Source organism: Eurosta solidaginis, chromosome 2, assembly GCF_040869045.1.
Source record: "Eurosta solidaginis isolate ZX-2024a chromosome 2, ASM4086904v1, whole genome shotgun sequence".
Classification (NCBI taxonomy): Eukaryota; Metazoa; Arthropoda; class Insecta; order Diptera; family Tephritidae; genus Eurosta; species Eurosta solidaginis.
In genome coordinates this window covers 263,878,534-263,900,365 of record NC_090320.1, presented here as the reverse complement: position 1 = coordinate 263,900,365, position 21,832 = coordinate 263,878,534, and the positions used below count along the sequence as shown (strand labels likewise).

The window sequence follows — 21,832 nt, the reverse complement described above, 5'->3', positions numbered from 1 at the left end:
AGACGGACGGACGGAGGGACATGGCTCAATCAAATTTTTTTTCGATACTGATGATTTTGATATATGGAAGTCTATATATATCTCGATTCCTTTATACCTGTACAACCAACCGTTATCCAATCAAAGTTAATATACTCTGTGAGCTCTGCTCAACTGAGTATAAAAAATCGGCTCAAATTTTTATGTGGTTGGTGTTTTTTTTGCCAGATTTATTGTACACACACACACACAGTAATGCAGAAAGGTGTTCCGTGCGCATTTAGTTTTGATCCCCAAGCCGGTGTCGGACCCACCCAGGGTAATTTTTTATAAGCGCGGCCGAAGACCGCCAACGCAGAAAGGTGTTCTATGCAAAAAAACTATGGACCGGGATCCATATTTCGGAGCCTATCGGGGTCAATTTAGGGTTTTTTGTAAACAACTTTCGACAGAAATAAAATTTTTGATTTCCGCTTTCGGATTCTTAAAACGGAGGTCGACAAACCTTTGAGAGCCCTAGCAATAAAACAAAAAGACGCAAGACTATTAATGAAACTTCCCGCTAGAATCTACTCCTGGAAGAAGAAGAAAACGACCTGATTACAGGCCGATTTCCGGATGCTATTAGGAAGCGACTCGAGGGTTAAGACCAACCCTCACAGACTGGAACCACACCAAAAACCTATTTAGGTAGGCAATAAGATCACTTAGAGCTCCAATAATCTCCCGAAATGGATGACATTTATTCAGCCTCGTACTGGCTTATATTACAATGGCTAAAAATGACTATTGCATTTTGAAGTCCTTCAGGTCGAGAAGCCCGACATGTTTTGCGCTTAAAGCAACGGAGAAGATTATAGACCATGAGGCCAGATGTATATAGGACTAGCAGGTCGACAGACCGCACTATTTCACCTGACTATAGAAATTTAAAGTGCGATCGGATGCTGAGAGGTGCTATGAACCTTTTTGGACTTGGATGGTCATTGATAATTCACATAATAGTGGGAGTTAAGCGCTTAAGTCAAGAGAGGTTCAGCGGCAAATCCGCTCTATTGCGTACAAAGATTGACCACAACTCAATTTTAGATGGCACGGTGTAGAATAGGGCCACAACCGGACCATTTTTATACTCAGTTGAGCAGAGCTCACAGAGTATATTAAGTTTGATTGGATAACGGTTGGTTGTACATATATAAAGGAATCGAGATAGATATAGACTTCTATATATCAAAATAATCAGGATCGAAAAAAAATTTGATTGAGCCATGTCCGTCCGTCCGTCCGTTAACACGATAACTTGAGTAAATTTTGAGGTATCTTGATGAAATTTGGTATGCAGGTTCCTGAGTACACATCTCAGATCGCTATTTAAAATGAACGATATCGGACTATAACCACGCCCACTTTTTCGATATCGAAAATTTCGAAAAACCGAAAAAGTGCGATAATTCATTACAAAAGACAGCTAAAGCGACGAAACTTGGTATATGAGTTGAACTTATGACGCAGAATAGAAAATTAGTAAAATTTTGGACAATGGGTGTGGCACCGCCCACTTTTAAAAGAAGGTAATTTAAAAGTTTTGCAAGCTGTAATTTGGCAGTCGTTGAAGATATCTTGATGAAATCTGGCAGGAACGTTACTTCTATTACTATATGTACGCCTAATAAAAATTAGCAAAATCGGAGAAGGACCACGCCCACTTTTAAAAAAAAAAATTTTTTAAAGTAAAATTTTAACAAAAAATTTAATATCTTTACAGTATATAAGTAAATTATGTCAACATTCAACTCCAGTAATGATATGGTGCAACAAAATACAAAAATAAAAGAAAATTTCAAAATGGGCGTGGCTCCGCCCTTTTTCATTTAATTTGTCTAGGATACTTTTAACGCCATAAGTCGAACAAAAATTAACCAATCCTTTTGAAATTTGGTAGGGGCATAGATTTTATGACATTAACTGTTTTCTGTGAAAATGGGCGAAATCGGTTGATGCCACGCCCAGTTTTTATACACGGGCGTCCGTCTGTCCTTCCGCATGGCCGTTAACACGATAACTTGGGCAAAAATCGACATATCTTTAATGAACTTAGTTCACGTGCTTACTTGAACTCACTTTATCTTGGTATGAAAAATGAACGAAATCGGACTATGACCACGCCCACTTTTTCGATATCGAAAATTACGAAAAATGAAAAAATGCCATAATTCTATACCAAATACGAAAAAAAGCATGAAACATGGTAAGGTAATTGGATTGTTTTATTGACGCGAAATATAACTTCAGAAAAAACTTTATAAAATGGTTGTGACACCTACCATATTAAGTAGAAGAAAATGGAAAAGTTCTACAGGGCGAAATAAAAAACCCTTAAAATCTTGGCAGGTATTACATATATAAATAAATTAGCTGTATCCAACAGATGATGTTCTGGGTCACCCTGGTCCACATTTTGGTCGATATCTGGAAAACGCCTTCACACCACTCCCTTTTAAAACTCTCATTAATACCTTTAATTTGATACCCTTATCGTACAAACTCATTCTAGAGTCACCCCTGGTCCACCTTTATGGCGATATCTCGAAAAGGCGTCCACCTATAGAACTAAGCCCCACGCCCTTTTAAAATACTCATTAACACCTTTCATTTGATACCCATATCGTAAAAACATATTCTAAAGTCACCCCTGGTCCACCTTTATGGCGATATCTCGAAAAGGCGAACACCTATAGAACGAAGGCCCACTCCCTTTTAAAATACTCATTAACACCTTTCTTTTGATACCCATATTGTACAAACAAATTCTAGGGTCACCCCTGCTCCACCTTTAAACCGATATCTCGAAACGGCGTCCACATATGGAACTAAGGATTACTCCCTTTTAAAATACTCATAAACACCTTTCTTTTGATACCCATATTGTACAAACAAATTCTAGGGTAACCCCTGGTCCACCTTTATGGCGATATATCGAAACCGCGTCCACCTATGGAACTAAGGATTACTCCCTTTTAAAATACTCATTAGCACCTTTCATTTGATACCCATATCGTGCAAACGCGTTCTATAGTCACCCCTGGTCCACCTTTATGGCGATATCTCGAAAAGGCGACCACCTATACAACAACCACCACTCCCTTTTAAAACCCTTATTAATACCTTTAATTTGATACCCATATCGTACAAACATATTCTAGAGTCACCCCTGGTCCACCTTTAGGACGATATTTCGAAACGGCGTCCACCTATAGAACTAAAGCCCACTCCCTTTTAAAATACTCATTAACACCTTTCGTTTGATGCCCATATTGTACAAACAAATTCTAGGGTCACCCCTGGTCCACCTTATGGCGATATCTCGAAACGGCGTCCACCTATGGAACTAAGGATTACTCCCTTTTAAAATACTCATTAACACCTTTTTTTTGATACCCATATTGTACAAACAAATTCTAGGGTCACCCCTGGTCCACCTTTGTGGCGATATCTCGAAATGGCGTCCACCTATGGAACTAAGGATTACTCATTAACACCTTTCATTTGAAACCCATATCGTACAAACGCATTCTAGAGTCAACCCTGATCCACCTTTATGGCTATATCCCTAAATGGCATCCACCTATAGAACTATGGCCCACTCCCTCATAAAATACTCTTTAACGCCTTTCATTTGATACACATTCCAGGGTTTCCCTCGGTTCATTTTCCTACATGGTTATTTTCCCTTATGTTGTCACCATAGCTCTCAACTGAGTATGTAATGTTCGGTTACACCCGAACTTAACCTTCCTTACTTGTTAAAATAGTAGTATTTTTTGTGAAACGGACGCACCTACGATATACCTAGTCCTCAAGATTAAGAATATGGATATTAACTAGCGATCTAGAAAAGAAAATAGCGAGAACAATACACTAAAACACTAAAACTGGTAGACGCGACGCGGTAATATACTTATCCCATGTAAAAGTGCTGAAAACATAAAAAGAGAAACAAAAGTTTTAAAACATAAAATATACATTATATTAAAAAATTATTAGACATAAAATAAAAGTGCAAATTAAGTACGATATATTAAAAAATACATACTGTAACGAATTTACTTGCAGATCCTCTTATTTGCAATCCTCTGCTAAGTTCGAATCACTAAACTGTTGAATAAATAACTCCGATTTGTAATAATGCAAAATGGCCTTTATTAAAGTACTTCACAATAACACTCAAACTGTGCAACGAATATCTTGCTTAATAACCAAACTCATTGATAGCTCAAATGAAACTCTACTATTCAAAATAATACTGCTCTTGCTCGCAACTCAAATCAAACCGAATTCCAGCGCCTCTACAATTGTCGCCTTTTATACTCTTTGATTTCAACCTTCGCATCTTCTAGGCGCTTCCAGAACCTACTAGTCCAGTAGCTCTCAAACTTCTCAGATGTAACTACAATTGCACAATTTTATAGTTTTTCTCATTGCATACTTATAGGAGTATCTCAGATATATGCATGTGTTTGTGTATTGACTCTCCGCTGCTCATACGTATATGGTACATATATGTAGACGCAGTTATTGTTTCGTTTATGTACGAATGACGATAGCATCGCTCAGTACTGCTAACATTCGTTACAATACATACAAATACAAATATACAAGTACAGAAAAAATAAAAGCAATAAAAGCACATACCTACCAATATTTACTTAGAAAGTGAGTGAGGTGAAGTGAGCAACGCAAACGGTGAAGCTACAGTGGCTAAGTGCTGGAAAAAAGGGTGAAAAATAAAAGCATAAAAACCTAGAAATTATTAAAAAGAAAAATAAAAGATATTATATAGGAAAAAGTTGTCGAAAAACAGGAAGAAAAACAAAAGTTTGAAAATATTAAAAAAGGAAAGAAATCCCTACATTCTTTAAAAGAATTTCTATAAAAAAAGAACGATTTGTATTAAAGAAAAAAATATATAAAACAAAAAAGGTGGAGCGCTTGTTGGGAAAACTAAAAATTAAACCAAACTAGACAAAAATTTACAAATAAAAATATTATCAAAGAGGGTTGGAAGTGCATCCACAAAGTTATTTAATTTTTTTAAACCACGAGCAGTAGACCTGCATAAGTGGTACCAGAAAGCAAAACCCACACAACAACAACAAAGCAGAAAGAAAAAAATGGAGCACAGGACTGCCGCCAACGCATCAAATGACAACAGCATCAGCGACACCGAGAGGCAACAACAACAACAACAATCCCGCAACAGGCCAGAAAAATTAGGTGGTAAAAAACAAAAATATGCCAAAGTAAGTACACCTTGCCCAAAATATGTGCATATATAAGTGTAGCAGAATTCCCCTAAGTAAATAATCGCAATCATCTACGGTAAATTTGACAGGATCTTGGAAAGAATCCGTACAAAACACCGTTTTTGCAAAATCTCTCTCATTTAACCAAATCCCGCTAAGCTCTTCTTATATATACATACATATTGTAACGAATTTACTTGAAATCCTCTTATTTGCCCCTTTTGCTAAGTTCGAATCACTAAACTGTTGAATAAATAACTCCAATATGTAATAATGCAAAATGGCCTTTATTAAAGTACTTCACAATAACACCCAAACTGTGCAAGGAATAGCTTGCTTAATAACCAAACTGATTGATAGCTCAAATGATACTCTACTATTGGCCGCCAGATCGCGTGCTTAATCAATAACTGCTTGATAGCTCAACTCAAACTGAATTCCAGCGCCTCTACATTTGCTGCCTTTTATACTCTCTGATTTCAACGTTGCATCTTCTAGGCGCTTCCATTTCCAGAATCTTCTAGTCCATCAGCTCTCAAACTTCTCAGTGTAACTACAATTGCACGATTTTATAGCTTCTCATTGCATGCTTTCAGGAGTATCTCAGATATATGCATGTGTTTGTGCATTGACTCTCCGCTGCTCGTATATGTACATGGTATATATGTGTAGACGCAATTATTGTTTCGTTTATGTAGATACATAATGATTGAATTATTGATGTGAATTCACGTCACTGCTTAGCATCGGCTTAGAGATAGCAACACCCCTTAGTTTTGCTAATATTCGTAACAATATGTACATATATTGGTAATATTCTCAAATTTGTGATTTTTACATATATCCATATATATACATATATCACATACTCCCATCTTATACGTTTTTTCGGCGTTTCTTTCCAGATCCAAGGATCGAGCGCTATGAATCCGCGAAGGCACCTTTAATGGGCGCCTGTGACTCTCCGATAAGTTGCCGTTGCTGCGGGCTAGCACATCATACTCTGCTTCACAGCAGATTGATTTCTCCTAAATAGATTGGGACGTCTTACCCTTTATCTTCTATCCCTTTATGACCGGCAACCCAGTAAAGATGTATGGTCGGTCCTGGGCGAAGTTTTTCCAATGCTTTTTTGCATTCCAGAACACTTCTTGCTGAAGTACTGTGTGAGATTATTGCCTTAATCGCAGCCTGACAAACAATATATATACATATTGACGCGACTGCAGCTTAAGCACGCTTACTTCAGAATTTCTGCTGCTTTCTTCACTGCTAAAATTTCCGCGTGAAAAACGCTGCAGTAATCTGGAAGCCTGTAGGATCTACTTATTTCTAGGTCGACATAATAAACAGCAACCCCTTCCATTAACTTGGAACCATCCGTATACACGTGTATAGCATATTCTGTAATTTTTGCACTTCGGCACCAACCCTTAGGCTCAATTGTGGCCCCAATATCTCTATCAGCTATCATTTTATCCATTTTCCCGATATAAGATGGCGCTATACTGCTGTGGCCATAAGGCCTGCACTCAATCTGCAGCGAGGCCTTAAGCCGTGTTGCCGTTGCTAATGCGATATTTATGACCGTTAGGTATGTAGGCGGGATGTGTAGAATGGCATGCAATGCTCCTGTCGGAGTAGATTTTAAGGCTCCCGTATTATTAAGAGTATAACATTATACTAAAATTTCACACAATAGTGCCATGGAAGGTACGCAAGTTTGAAACATTTTGAAAACTTATTTAGTCACGTCCCTTTTTTGTAAAAGCACTAAGTAGTACAAAAACTAACTTAGCGCAACCAAATTTGTTAGAAAAGTTGTTTTTTATGACAAAAATGTGCGCAACTGGGAGAAGAGGGAATTTTTTGCGCTTTAATTGACAACACTGAAATGCATTATAGCTCAAGCTAGTTGCATGATTCCCTTTTTTTTACTTTTTACATGCATTTATTATAGTTGCAGTTTTGCTTAGATTCGCATGCATTTCGCAAATGTGAGAGCTTCAGTCACTTATCGCTATTACAAGAAATGACACATTCGTTAGTAGAAATTCCACAGGCCGAGTGGCCTGCATTGCGTGATATTTACATAGAGCAAAAAAAATTTTCCAATTCCTACAACACAATTCAGTGTTTAATTGAATGGAAAGCAGCTAGTAATGAAATTGATATTAAAATATATTCGTTAGGTGGTGATTGGCGAAGAGATGGTACATATTTAGCAATTGTAAGTTTGTGAAATGAAGTGCATACGGAGATTTTGACGAATGACAACACAAACATACATAGTTCATATGTGCAGTAGCGAGCAAGATAATAGCAGTGGTACTTTTTATAAAATTTTATCAATTAAGTTTTTAAATTTTTCTATAATTTAAGAAAAAACTTACACTTTTATACCTGAAATATGCACAAACATTTTCGAAAAAATTCGGATACTCGAAATTTTTTCGAAAACTTGGATTTTTTATGTAGAGTTTCCTGAAGTTTCATGGATTTTGAAACTAAAGCTATGCAAACTATTCTTAAAAATCGTTTTCAAAAAACTCGAAATTTTTTTTCGAAAACTTCGTACTTTTTATTAAGAGATTTCCGAATTTTTTGAGTAAGCAGATTTGCACCGCAAACTATTTCAGTCTAACTTAGATTTTCTTGAAATTTCATATATTTTGTAACTAAAGCTATGCAAGGTTAGGTTAGGTTGAACTGGCTGGTCCATGAGGACCTCACATAGACTGATTGAGTCCGTAGTGTTTCCAGACATTTGTTTTAACGACCAAACTGAAAAACCCTATCAAAAACCAGGACCTATGTTATAAAATAACTCCGTCCTCTTGGCAAATACTAGAAGCTTCCTAGTACTTAAGCCACTTGCTGCTTCTAGGTCTGACAGCTGTATCACTCCTAATAGCTGGAGTCTTAGCCTGGCAAGTGCAGGGCACGAGCACAGAACGTGCTCGATCGTTTCCTCCTCCAACCCGCACTTCCTACATCTGCTATCACTAACCAAGCCTAATTTAAAGGCATGTGACGCCAGAAGGCAGGGTCCAGTCAGAATATCCGTTATGAGTCTACAGTCCTCCCTTGTTAATGATAGAAGGAACTTTGTTAGTCTAAGGTTGTAAGACCTACACATAATTTTCGACACTTTAGAGCCCCGCGCTTGAACGCACACCTTTCCCGCTTGGTCGATCATGTGCACCTCTCGCCTACGATTAATCTCGCCCAGGTCTAATTGGGACGTCTACGGAGCAAGCTTCAAGGGGTGCGCTCTTTTTAGCTAGTTCGTCCGCTTTTTCATTCCCATCTATTCCCATTGGCCCTGGGACCCAATATAGATGTATGCTTCTCCCTGTCCCGATTCTCTCCAGAGACTGCTTACACTCTAACACGCATTTAGATGCTGTGCTATGCGAGATTATTGCTTTAATTGCTGCTTGACTGTCAATAACGCTATGCAAACTATTCTCAAAAACTATTTGAAAAAAACTCGAAAAATATTTTCGAAAACTTCGTATTTTTTATTAAGAGATTTCTGAAGAGATTTATGAGACTAGAATTGATGGGGCTACAAAACTGCATACTAAAAAAAATTCACAAAACTCGCTAGAGTTTTTTGATTTTTTTTTTCGAAAACGTTTTTGAGATTGAGTAGGAGCAAATATGAATATAAATATTTTCTTTTAAATGAAGTCAAGCATTTTTGTTAGTAGTTTTTAAATTTTATTTTATTAAATGTTGGGTAAAAGATTTGAACAATTTAACATCAAGATGGGCCCGACGACAGCTGCTTCGATTATAACTTGTAAATATCTTCAAAGCATTTGCATAGTTTCAGTTGCAAAATACATGGAAATGCAGAACAATTTAAAATAAAAATATTGAAATTTTCGAATTTCTTTTTTCAATATTTGGAATTTTTTTCGAAAATGGTTTTGAATTTGGCTAGTTTAAATTGCGAAATTCATAGATTTTTTATTTTCTTAAATTACACAGGCCGACAAAATGAGACCGATTTTTTTGACCATAAACCAGACCATACTTTCCTAAAGGTTTTCGATGCGCTGAATTCAAATCTGGTCGCACAATTGCTCTATCACATCAGGATTTTGAGATATCCTAACCTAAATGTGCAAAAAACACCGTTTTTGCCTATTTTTGAGGTTATATATAAACGACAGGTTTTTTGTTTTTTAAAGCACACATAGCATCTTAAAGAAGAAGTCTTTCTCTTACGAATGGCGTTGAGTTTGCTCACATATCTTTTTTTTTTTGCTAAGATAGAGCAATTTAAAATTTATAAATTACTACTACTGCATCATACCTACGTTAATTCAGTGGTTTTTCAGCTATAGGAAAATTAGCAAATTTATAAATTTTAAATTGCTCTATCTTAGCAAAAAAAAAAAGATATTTGAGCAAACTCAACGCCATTCGTAAGAGAAAGACTTCTTCTTTAAGATGCCATGTGTGCTTTAAAAAAAAACAAGTAAGGAAGGTTAAGTTCGGGTGTAACCGAACATTACATACTCAGTTGAGAGCTATGGTGACAACATAAGGGAAAATAACCATGTAGGAAAATGAACCGAGGGAAACCCTGGAATGTGTTTGTATGACATATGTATCAAATGAAAGGCATTAAAGAGTATTTTATGAGGGAGTGGGCCATAGTTCTATAGATGGACGCTATTTAGGGATATAGCCATAAAGGTGGATCAGGGTTGACTCTATAATGCGTTTGTACGATATGGGTATCAAATTAAAGGTATTAATGAGGATTTTAAAAGGGAGTGGTGGTTGTTGTATAGGTGGTCGCCTTTTCGAGATATCGCCATAAATGTGGACGAGGGGTGACTCTAGAATGCGTTTGTACGATATGGATATCAAATGTAAGGTGTTAATGAGTATTTTAAAAGGGAGTAATCCTTAGTTCCATAGGTGGACGCCGTTTCGAAATATCGCCATAAAGGTGGACCAGGGTGACCCTAGAATTTGTTTGTACAATATGGGATCAAAAGAAAGGTGTTAATAAGTATTTTAAAAGGGAGTAATCCTTAGTCCCATAGGTGGACGCCGTTTCGAGATATCGCCATAAAGGTGGACCAGTGGTGACCCTAGAATTTGTTTGTACAATATGGGCATCAAACGAAAAGTGTTAATGACTATTTTAAAAGGGAATGGGCCTTAGATCTATAGGCGGACGCCGTTTCGAAATATCGCCATAAAGGTGGGCCAGGGGTGACTCTAGAATTCGTTTGTGCAATATGGGTATCAAACGAAAGGAGTTAATGAGTATTTTAAAAGGGAGTGGGCCTTAGTTCTATAGGTGGACGCCTTTTCGAGGTATCGCAATAAAGGTGGACCAGGGGTGACTCTAGACTTTGTTAGTACGATATGGGTATCAAATGAAAGGTGTTAATGAGTATTTTAAAAGGGAGTGGCCTTAGTTCTATAGGTGGATGCCGTTTCGAAATATCGCCATAAAGGTGGACCAGGGGTGACTCTAGAATGTGTTTGTACAATATGGGTATCAAATTAAAGGTATTAATGAGGGTTTTAAAAGGGAGTGGTGGTTGTTGCATAGGTGGTCGCATTTTCGAAATATCGCCATAAAGGTGGACCAGGGGTGACTCTAGAATTTGTTTGTACAATATGGGTATCAACAGAAAGGTGTTAATGAGTATTTTAAAAGGGAGTTATCCTTAGTTCCATAAGTGGACGCCGTTTAGAGATATCGCCATAAAGGTGGGCCAGGGGTGACTCTAGAATTCGTTTGTGCAATATGGGTATCAAACGAAAGGAGTTAATGAGTATTTTAAAAGGAAGTGGGCCTTAGTTCTATAGGTGGACGCCGTTTCGGGAAATCGCCATAAAGGTGGGCCAGTGGTGACTCTAGAATTCGTTTGTGCAATATGGGTATCAAACGAACGGAGTTAATGAGTATTTTAAAAGGGAGTGGGCCTTAGTTCTATAGGTGGACACCTTTTCGAGATATCGCCATAAAGGTGGACCAGGGGTGACTCTAGAATGAGTTTGTACGATATGGGTATCAAATTAAAGGTATTAATGAGAGTTTTAAAAGGGAGTGGTGTGAAGGCGTTTTCCAGATATCGACCAAAATGTGGACCAGGGTGACCCAGAACATCATCTGTTGGATACCGCTAATTTATTTATATATGTAATACCTGCCAGGATTTTAAGGGTTTTTTATTTCGCCCTGCAGAACTTTTTCATTTTCTTCTACTTAATATGGTAGGTGTCACAACCATTTTATAAAGTTTTTTCTTAAGTTATATTTCGCTTCAATAAAACAATCCTTACCATGTTTCATCCTTTTTTCGTATTTGGTATAGAATTATGGCATTTTTTTCATTTTTCGTAATTTTCGATATCGAAAAAGTGGGCGTGGTCATAGTCGGATTTCGTTCATTTTTCATACCAAGATAAAGTGAGTTCAAGTAAGCACGTGAACTAAGTTCATTAAAGATATGGCGATTTTTGCTCAAGTTATCGTGTTAACGGCCATGCGGAAGGACAGACGGACGACTGTGTATAAAAACTGGGCGTGGCATCAACCGATTTCGCCCATTTTCACAGAAAAGAGTTAGCGTCATAAAATCTATGCCCTTACCAAATTTCAAAAGGATTGTTTAATGTTTGTTCGACTTATGGCGTTAAAAGTATCCTAGACAAATTAAATGAAAAAGGGCAGAGCCACGCCCATTTTGAAATTTTCTTTTATTTTTGTATTTTGTTGCACTATATCATTACTGGAGTTGAATGTTGACATAATTTACTTATATACTGTAAAGATATTAAATTTTTTGTTAAAATTTTACTTTAAAACAAGTAAGGAAGGCTAAGTTCGGGTGTAACCGAACATTACATACTCAGTTGAGAGCTATGGAGACAAAATAAGGAAAATCACCATGTAGGAAAATGAATCTAGGGTAACCCTGGAATGTGGTTGTATGACATGTGTATCAAATGGAAGGTATTAAAGAGTATTTTAAGAGAGAGTAGGCCATAGTTCTATGGATGGACGCCATTTAGGGATATAGCCATAAAGGTGGACCAGAAAGGTGGACTAGAATGTTTGTACGATATGGGTATCAAACGAAAGGTGTTACTGAGCATTTTAAGAGGGAGTGGGCATGAGGTCTATAGGTGGACGCCTTTTCGAGATATCGTCATTAGGGTGGGCCAGGGATGACTCTAGAATGTGTTTGTACGATACGGGTATCAACCGAAAGGTGCTACTGAGCATTTTAAGAGGAAGTGGGCATTAGGTCTATAGGTGGACGCCTTTTCGAGATATCGCCATAAAGGTGGACCAAGGGTGACTCTAGAATGTTTGTACGATATGGGTATCAAACGAAAGGTGTTACTGAGCATTTTAAGAGGGAGTGGGCATGAGGTCTATAGGTGGACGCCTTTTCGAGATATCGTCATTAGGGTGGGCCAGGGATGACTCTAGAATGTGTTTGTACGATATGGGTATCAAACGAAAGGTGTTACTGAGCATTTTAAGAGGGAGTGGGCATTAGGTCTATAGGTCTACGCCTTTTCGAGATATCGCCATTAGGGTGGGCCAGGGGTGACTCTAGAATGTTTGTACGATATGGGTATCAAACGAAAGGTGTTACTGAGCATTTTAAGAGGGAGTGGGCATTAGGTCTATAGGTGGACGCCTTTTCGAGATATCGCCATTAGGGTGGGCCAGGTGTGACTCTAGAATGTGTTTGTACGATATGGGTATCAGATGAAAGGTGGTAATGAGTATTTTAAAAGGGAGTAATCCGTAGTTCTATAGGTGGACGCCTTTTCGAGATATCGCCATATAGGTAGACCAAGGGTGACTCTAGAATGTTTGTACGATATGGGTATCAAACGAAAGGTGTTACTGAGCATTTTAAGAGGAAGTGGGCATTAGGTCTATAGGTGGACGCCTTTTCGAGATATCGCCATTAGGGTGGGCCAGGGGTGACTCTAGAATGTTTGTACGATATGGGTATCAAACGAAAGGTGTTACTGAGCATTTTAAGAGGGAGTGGGCATTAGGTCTATAGGTGGACGCCTTTTCGAGATATCGCCATTAGAGTGGGCCAGGGTGGCTCTAGAATGTGTTTGTACGATACGGGTATCAAATGAAAGGTGTTAATGAGTATTTTAAAAGGGAGTAATCCTTAGTTCTATAGGTGGACGCCTTTTCGCGATATCGCCATAAAGGTGGACCAAGGGTGACTCTAGAATGTTTGTACGATATGGGTATCAAACGAAAAGTGTGACTGAGCATTTTAAGAGGGAGTGGGCATTAGGTCTATAGGTGGACGCCTTTTCGAGATATCGGCATTAGGGTGGGCCAGGGGTGACTCTAGAATGTTTGTACGATATGGGTATCAAACGAAAGGTGTTACTAAGCATTTTAAGAGGGAGTGGGCATTAGGTCTATAGGTGGACGCCTTTTCGAGATATCGCCATTAGGGTGGGCCAGGGGTGACTCTAGAATGTTTGTACGATATGGGTATCAAATTAAAATTATTAATGAGGGTTTTAGATGGTTTAGATGTATATGTGAAGGCGTTCTCGCGATATCGACCAAAATGCGGACCAGGTGATCCAGAAAATCATCTGTCGGGTACTGCTAATTTATTTATATATGCAATACTACTAACAGTATTCCTGCCAAGATTCCAAGGGCTGTTGATTTCGCCTTGTAGAACTTTTTCATTTTCTTCTACTTAATATGGTAGGTGTCACACCCATTTTACAAAGTTTTTTCCAAAGTTATATTTTGCGTCAATAAAACAATCCAGTTACCATGTTTCATCCCTTTTTTCGTATTTGGTATAGAATTATGACATTTTTTTCATTTTTCGTAATATTCGATATCGATAAAGTGGGCGTGGTTATGGTCGGATTTCGGCCATTTTTTATACCAAGATAAGGTGAGTTCAGGTAAGTACGTGGGCTAAGTTTAGTAAAGATAAATCGGTTTTTGCTCAAGTTATTGTGTTAACGGCCGAGCGGAAGGACAGACGGTGGACTGTGTATAAAAACTGGGCGTGGCTTCAACCGATTTCGCCCATTTTCACAGAGAACAGTTACCGTCACAGAATCTATCCTCCTACCAAATTTGAGAAGGATTGGTAAATTTTTGTTCGACTTATGGCATTAAAAGTATTCTAGACAAACTAAATGAAAATGGGCGGAGCCACGCCCATTTTGAAAATTTCTTTTATTTTTGTATTTTGTTGCATCATATCATTACTGGAGTTGAATTTTGACTTAATTTACTTATATACAGTAAAGATATTAAATTTTTTGTTAAAATTAGAATTTAAAAAAAATTTTTTTTAAAAAGTGGGCGTGTTCTTCATCCAATTTTGCTAATTTTTATTTAGCACATATATAGTAATAGTAGTAACGTTCCTGCCAAATTTCATCATGATATCTTCAACTACTGCCAAATTACAGCTTGCAAAACTTTTAAATTACCTTCTTGTAAAAGTGGGCGGTGCCACGCCCATTATCCAAAATCTTACTAATTTTCTATTCTACGTCATAACGTCAAACCATCTACCAAGTTTCATCGCTTTAACCGCCTTTGGCACTGAATTATCGCATTTTTTCTGTTTTTCGAAATTTTCGATATCGAAAAAGTGGGCGTGGTTATAGTCCGATATCGTTCATTTTAAATAGCGATCTGAGATAAGTGCTCAGGAACCTACATACCAAATTTCATCAAGATACCTCAAAATTTACTCAAGTTATCGTGTTAACGGACGGACGGACGGACGGACGGACGGACGGACGGACATGGCTCAATCAAATTTTTTTTCGATCTTGATTATTTTGATATATGGAAGTCTATATCTATCTCGATTCCTTTATATATGTACAACCAACCGTTATCCAATCAAACTTAATATACTCTGTGAGCTCTGCTCAACTGAGTATAAAAAATGGTCCTTCTCCTATTTTGCTAATTTTTATTAAGCGTACATATAGTAATAGGAGTAACGTTCCTGCCAAATTTCATCATGATATCTTCAACGACTGCCAAATTAAGGCTTGTAAAACTTTTAAATTACCTTCTTTTAAAAGTGGGCGGTGCCACGCCCATTGTCCAAAATTTTACTAATTTTATATTCTGCGTCATAAGTTCAACTCATCTACCAAATTTCGTCGCTTTATCTGTCTTTTGTAATGGATTATCGCAATTTTTCGATATCGAAAAAGTGGGCGTGGTTATAGTCCGATATCATTCATTTTATATAGCGATCTGAGATGAGTGCTCAGGAACCTACATACCAAATTTCATCAAGATACCTCAAAATTTACTCAAGTTATCGTGTTAACGGACGGACGGACGGACGGACATGGCTCAATCAAATTTTTTTTCGATCCTGATTATTTTGATATATGGAAGTCTATATCTATCTCGATTCCTTTATATATGTACAACCAACCGTTAGCCAATAAAACTTAATATACTCTGTGAGCTCTGCTCAACTGAGTATAAAAAATCTGTCGTTTATATGTAACCTTAAAAATAGGCAAAAACGGTGTTTTTTGCACATTTAGGTTAGGATATCTCAAAATCCTAACGTGATAGAGCAATTCTGCGTCCAGATTTGAATTCAGCGCATCGAAAACCTTTAGGAAAGTATGGTCTGGTTTATGGTCAAATTTCTTGTCCGCCTGTGTTATCGAATACAGAATGTTGGAAATTTTCAAAATTTTTTTCTTTTCAAAATTTCTTTTTTTTTTCGAGTTTGGTTTGCACAGTTTAACTTTGCGAAATTTGTAGAATTTTTTTCTTAAATTATCGGAAACACAAAGTTGGAAATTTTCGAAAACTTTTTGAGATTGTGTGGGAGAAACAACCACTAACCATGATAGTTATGTGTAATTCAAAAGCGGGGATTGAAAATTTGCTTTTAAATGCATTCACGCATTTTGCAAGCAATTAAGAATTTTATTTTATTATATTTTTGGAAAAAAATTTAGACAACTCGACGCACAGTGTCGCGAAGCGGCCAAAAGTCAAAAAAGTTCATCGATAGATATTTTTATAAAACTTTGACAAACGGGAATATGGGGAATACATCCATTAAATCATTTCGAACAGAATTTTTAATAATAAACTTTTGCTTTTATCGTAGCTTCCCTAAACCCGGGAATTTTGTTAATTGATAATTTTGCCCACGGGTTTTTATGAAAAAGGTCACTGAAACAAACCTAAATTCAGATCTTGTTAGTTAATGTAAATATCTCAAATGAATTCTATATTATATTTGGAAGTTTTCCATACTTTTTTATTTATTCATCGATCAGGTGATGAGTACCGTTACTTTTTATAAATGGGAAAATTTAAGTGAATTTTTATTCGAAGTTAAAAGTTTAGAAGGGAATAAAAAAAAAACTCATGCTAATTTCATCACAATTTTTGGATATATTGTCACAAGTAATGTTAGCTCAAAATTAAGACTAGTAAGAATGTGCGCTAAGTTGCGATATTTACACTTTTTTACTTTATAGTGATACCTGCTATTACGGTTGGCGATGTTTGTGACGTGTGGTTTTTCTTTTGCAAAGAAATGACGTTTACAAATTCTGTTTCACATATTAAAGATTTCATAAATTTTAAAGCAGACCAGAAATTGAATTTTTCCAATTTAAAAGGGTAAACGTTAGTAGCATGCATATTGAAGCCGCATAAGAACGTGAATGAGACTTCATTTTAAAAGATTGCATTATCCAATTTTTCTCAAAACATTTTTTTTGTGGGCGTGTTTAAGGCTCGATCTCTACGAAATTTTACTAGTTGACTTTTCAGGTTAGCACAAATGTATGTACCAAGTTTAATTATAATCTGTGCAGATTTAGTTTTACCGCCCACTAGTGTAGGGGGCGTGACAGTTGTCCAATTTTGATTATATTTGAAATTTTTTTATCTACAGTAAGTGTAGGCTCCATGATGAACGACAGCGAAATTGCAGCGCGACAAGTAGTTTTGGCCGCGCTTATATGGGATCGCGACACTGTGCGACGTCAGGACGGACAAGAGGACCGACGTCTGTTTAGGTTATACCGTGTAAATAGTTTCAAAGCCTTTTTTCTGTGAATGGAAGATTGCCTTGCACATTTTCAGTTGAAAAACTCATGGAAAGGCAGAACACTTCAAAATAAAAATATCGAAATTTTTGGATTTTTTTTTAGTTTGGAGTTTTTTCGAATTTTTTCTCAAAATTTCGATTTTTTTCGAAAATAGTTTTGAGGTTAGTTTGCAAAGTTATAGTTACGAAACTCACACAATTTTTTTTCTTAATTATCGGCAACAGGAAGAAGAAGAGTTTAGTTTACGAAATTGAATAAATATTGCTACTGATATTTACGTGCTCGCTGCTGTATGTACTAAAAGTGTAATGAATATATTAAAGAAAGTATCGTGACCTTTCTTCTAGAAAAGCAAGTAAATTTCAACTTAAAAGATATAAAAGAAAACTAACTTCCAAAATATTTGCTTTGCTTGATTTGATATTAATCATTTTTTTTTTTTTTTTTCAAAATTTATTAGCTGGCATGTTAAAGTAGATATTTGTTAGATATCTTTCTTTTTTAGCTATTATTTGTAACAAATTATTGAGAGCGGCGTTGAAATTACACAAATTACATTGAATGAAAAAAGATATCGATCGGTCCACATGCATGCGAGCGTCTGTGGTATTATTTTATTTTCTGTGTAAAATATAACTTGGGTAATAATTCATTTAATTAATGGAATCTGCCACTTATATGCAATGTATAATAATTAAGTGTGAGAAATAAGTATAACTTAGAATCGAACAATTGCTTTTTTTATATTAAAAATGTTTATAACTTTAAGTAAAATAAAATGGTTTATTGACATGTGTATACTAAATCAGAGAACTCTACGAGTATTTAGTTTGTTTACTATCCAGACAAGGCAAAGTAGTTGATAGTATTTGAGTTCATTGACTCTCCATTACAATGCCATTCAATAAATATATAGCATATGCCAACATCTTATCATGTATGCTATTGCTCCATAAATATGAAAAGATTTACAATTTAAACGCTTATTTACTTCACCCATGTAAGTAGAGTTAAATGCGCTTCTTTTTGCGAGAATATGTGGCTCATGTCTTAACGAGATATAATAATAATTTTTGAAATCGAAGTATCGAACATACTTGATTCCAATGAGTACTTCGAAACTTTTACCAAAGGTGATGAAACTTTGTATTTTTTGTATATTGTTTTCGCTTATCAAATAAAATACATCGCTTATTGTTTAATTCAAAGCTGATTTTTATTGTCGCCTTGCGCGCTCTCTTTACAATACTGCTTTGCTCTACACCCAAAACGAAACTGATTCAATATGGCATACTCTCGCTTGAACATCCTCCGGCCTTGAGACTCGATACAGCTGGAGGCTCAACAGGTTCTATTGGTAAGATACAAAGTTTCTGCACGGGACGACTAATGGTATTTTGCCCAGTCCAAATATTACATTGCGTACTAATCCATCACTACCTGGATGCAAAGCAGTTACTCGTCCCATTTTCCATAAAGTCGGTGGTGTTACTTAATTTTTTATAACTACCAAGTCGCCCACCTTCATATTTTGTCTAGCTTCTCGCCATTTTGGACGCCGTTGTAGCTCATGTTGGTAACTGTCACTCCAAAGTTTCCAGAATCTCTGCGTTATGAGCTGCCGCGATTGCCAGTAGCTGAGCCGATTCTCCGGCCGTTCCACTGGTATTTGATCACCTAAACCTGGAACCAAAGCTTCGCCAATCAATAAATGCCCAGGCCTCAAGGGATTCAAATTCTGAGGATCTGCAGTTTGAGCGCATAATGGTCGTGAATTGAGAACTGCTCCTATTTCTGCCAATAGCGTTTGCATAACTTCTATGGTTAATAGTCGGGCTCCCATCACCCGACGCAGATGATACTTGGTTGCCTTCACGGCTGCTTCCCATAACCCACCTTGGTGAGGAGCTGATGATGTAATAAAATGCCACTCGGTTTGCCGTGTTGATAACTGCTCAAAGAGATCTTAACCACGCCAAGTCTGCGGCATTCGACTCAGCCCTCGTTCCGCACCAACAAAATTAGTCCCATTGTCGCTCCAGAGATGCAGACAGTGGCCATATCGAGATGTAAAGCGGATAAACGCCATTAGGAATGCGTTGGTGGACAGATCGGATACAAATTCTAAGTAGTTAGATACCATGCAAACGAAGACGGCGATATAACCTTTTAGAACCACATTGCCTCTGCGACGGTCTGGCCGCACCTGGATGGGCCCCGCATAGGCTACTCCCGAATGCAAAAATGGGCGAGCTGGGCGTACTCGACAAGGTGGTAAGTTTCCCGTCATTTGCTCGCACGTTTTTGCTTTTAGCTGTTCGCACTTTAACACAGTGTTTGATCAAGGACCTTGCTAATGTCCGCATCCCTATGATCCAGTATTTCTGCCTTAATGCAGCTGTCAACTACTGTGCTCCGCAATGCAGTAGCTGCAAGTGTGTCGAATGTGCTATTAGCCAAGCTAATCTTCCCTTTCCCGGTAGTATAGCTGGATTACGCTGGCAGTCTGGTAAATCTGTCTCTTGCAGACGGCCTCTCATTCGAAGTATCCCATCTCGAAGAAATGGAGTCAATGCTTCGATCGCATTTGACAGACGGAGCCCTTTACTATTAACCACACCTTGTCTAATGTGTTCCATTTGTCGTATATCGTCCCCAAAATGGTCGCGTTGTTCTTGTTTGATCCATATTCCAGCGCGCCCTCGAGTTCACTAATCTCTAAATATGATTTCCGCCTGGTTACTGATGGTGCTCGACAATTTCGCACGAACCTAAACACCCAAGCTGTTACTCTGATTACTCGAGTAAAGGACGAATACCGTTACAATAATGACTGATCTTTTATTACTACTACGCTTATACTGACCATAGGCTGATAACCGTCCCCCCTTGATTCTCGACTAACCCTGACTCGGCATTCATTATTGACACTTGTCCGTACTTCTTCATGTAACTCATCTGGTGGCTTCGGCCACATAGCTTCCGGGAGCCGTAGAAATTCGGGTCCCTTCCACCACAGCTCGGAATTAATCAACTCGTCCATTGACACGCCTCTGGAAATTGGATCGACCGGATTCGCGTCGGTGGGCACATACCTCCACTTGCAAGTCGATGTGTTTCTCTTTATTTGTAGTACCCTATTTGCCACGAATTGTTTCAGAGAGGCACTATCTCGTTTTAACCAACATAATATTACCATAGAGTCCGACAAGCAGTAAGCCGAATGAATTTTGATCTTATGATGTGTTTCGCCAATTGTCATTACACGCTGCATTAATTCACGCAGCAACATTGCCACCCGTAATTCAAGTCGAGGTATTGTTTCCTTTTTCAATGGTGCTATCCTAGATTTTGCCAGCAGTAGATTTGATGTTACTAATTCATTATCGTATATAACTGCATATATCGCTGCTCCAAAGGCTTGAATCGAAGCGTCGGCAAACCCATGCAACGCTATGTCAAGTCGTCGTGAAAATCCAATCCAACTCGGAACTCGTACGTTGTTGAATTGATGTATTTGGGAAAATATTTTCTGCCACATAGTTTTTAGCGGTTCAGGTAAGATCGTATCCCACCCTAACTTCTCCTGCCAGATCTTTTGGAGAAAAATCTTGGATTTTATTATAAACGGCGATGCCAACACATCGGGGTCAAAAATCCGCGCAGTGATACTTAAAACCATGCGCTTAGTCCAAGAGTTACGATCTACATCAGTTAGCGACTTCACGGCAAAGGACAACTCGTCCGTAGAAGGAATCCATTTTAGACCCAGCACAGATGCTTCATTATAGGTATTGAACCAATTGTCATTATTGTCAGATTATAAATTGAGAGATCGTTGGACATGGTTCGAATTTGACCGCCACTTGCAAAGCTCGAAGCCTCCCGCTGCCAAAATCTGTTGCAACTGCTTGCATAGGGATAGTAGCTCTTCTTCCGTATCAGCCCCAGACAAGCAATCGTCCATGTAAAAATTGTTCAGCACGACCTCTGCCGCTTGCGGCCAGTTTACCGCTTTATCCCTAGCACACTGCTGCATGGCTCTAACTGCACAAAAAGGGGCCGAAGCCATGCCAAATGTCACTCGGGTAAGCCAGTACTCACGTATTTTCTCCGTGTGGTCTCTCCAGAATATTCGTTGAAGGTCCCAGTTACGCGGGGATATTTTGACTTGATACCGATACACCATAAGCGTACAAGCGAAACCCCCAAAGCAGGTCGATCAAGTCTCGTTGCAATTTAGGGCCAATCATCTGGACGTCATTCAACGAAACCCCGGTATCCGTTGAACAGGGAGCGTCGAACACTACTCGACATTTCTTTAAAATGGCGTGGTGGGGAATGTAATATGCCTTTCCTTCTGGTGCTCTCGTTGCTAGCATTAAGCAATATTTGGCTATATATTCGTTTACGAAGGCCTTATA

At 37.9% G+C, this 21,832-nt stretch overlaps 1 protein-coding gene across 1 annotated transcript in view; it reads left to right on the top strand.

The window, feature by feature from the left end:
- The first annotated feature begins 7,271 nt into the window (after window positions 1-7,271).
- Window positions 7,272-21,832, top strand: part of LOC137240879 (uncharacterized) — a 38,467-nt gene continuing 23,906 nt past the window's right edge. The window contains exon 1 of the mRNA XM_067767802.1: window positions 7,272-7,512. Within this exon, the coding sequence (XP_067623903.1) occupies window positions 7,315-7,512 (198 nt within the window). The 5' untranslated portion in view covers window positions 7,272-7,314. The remainder of the gene's footprint in view (window positions 7,513-21,832) is intronic.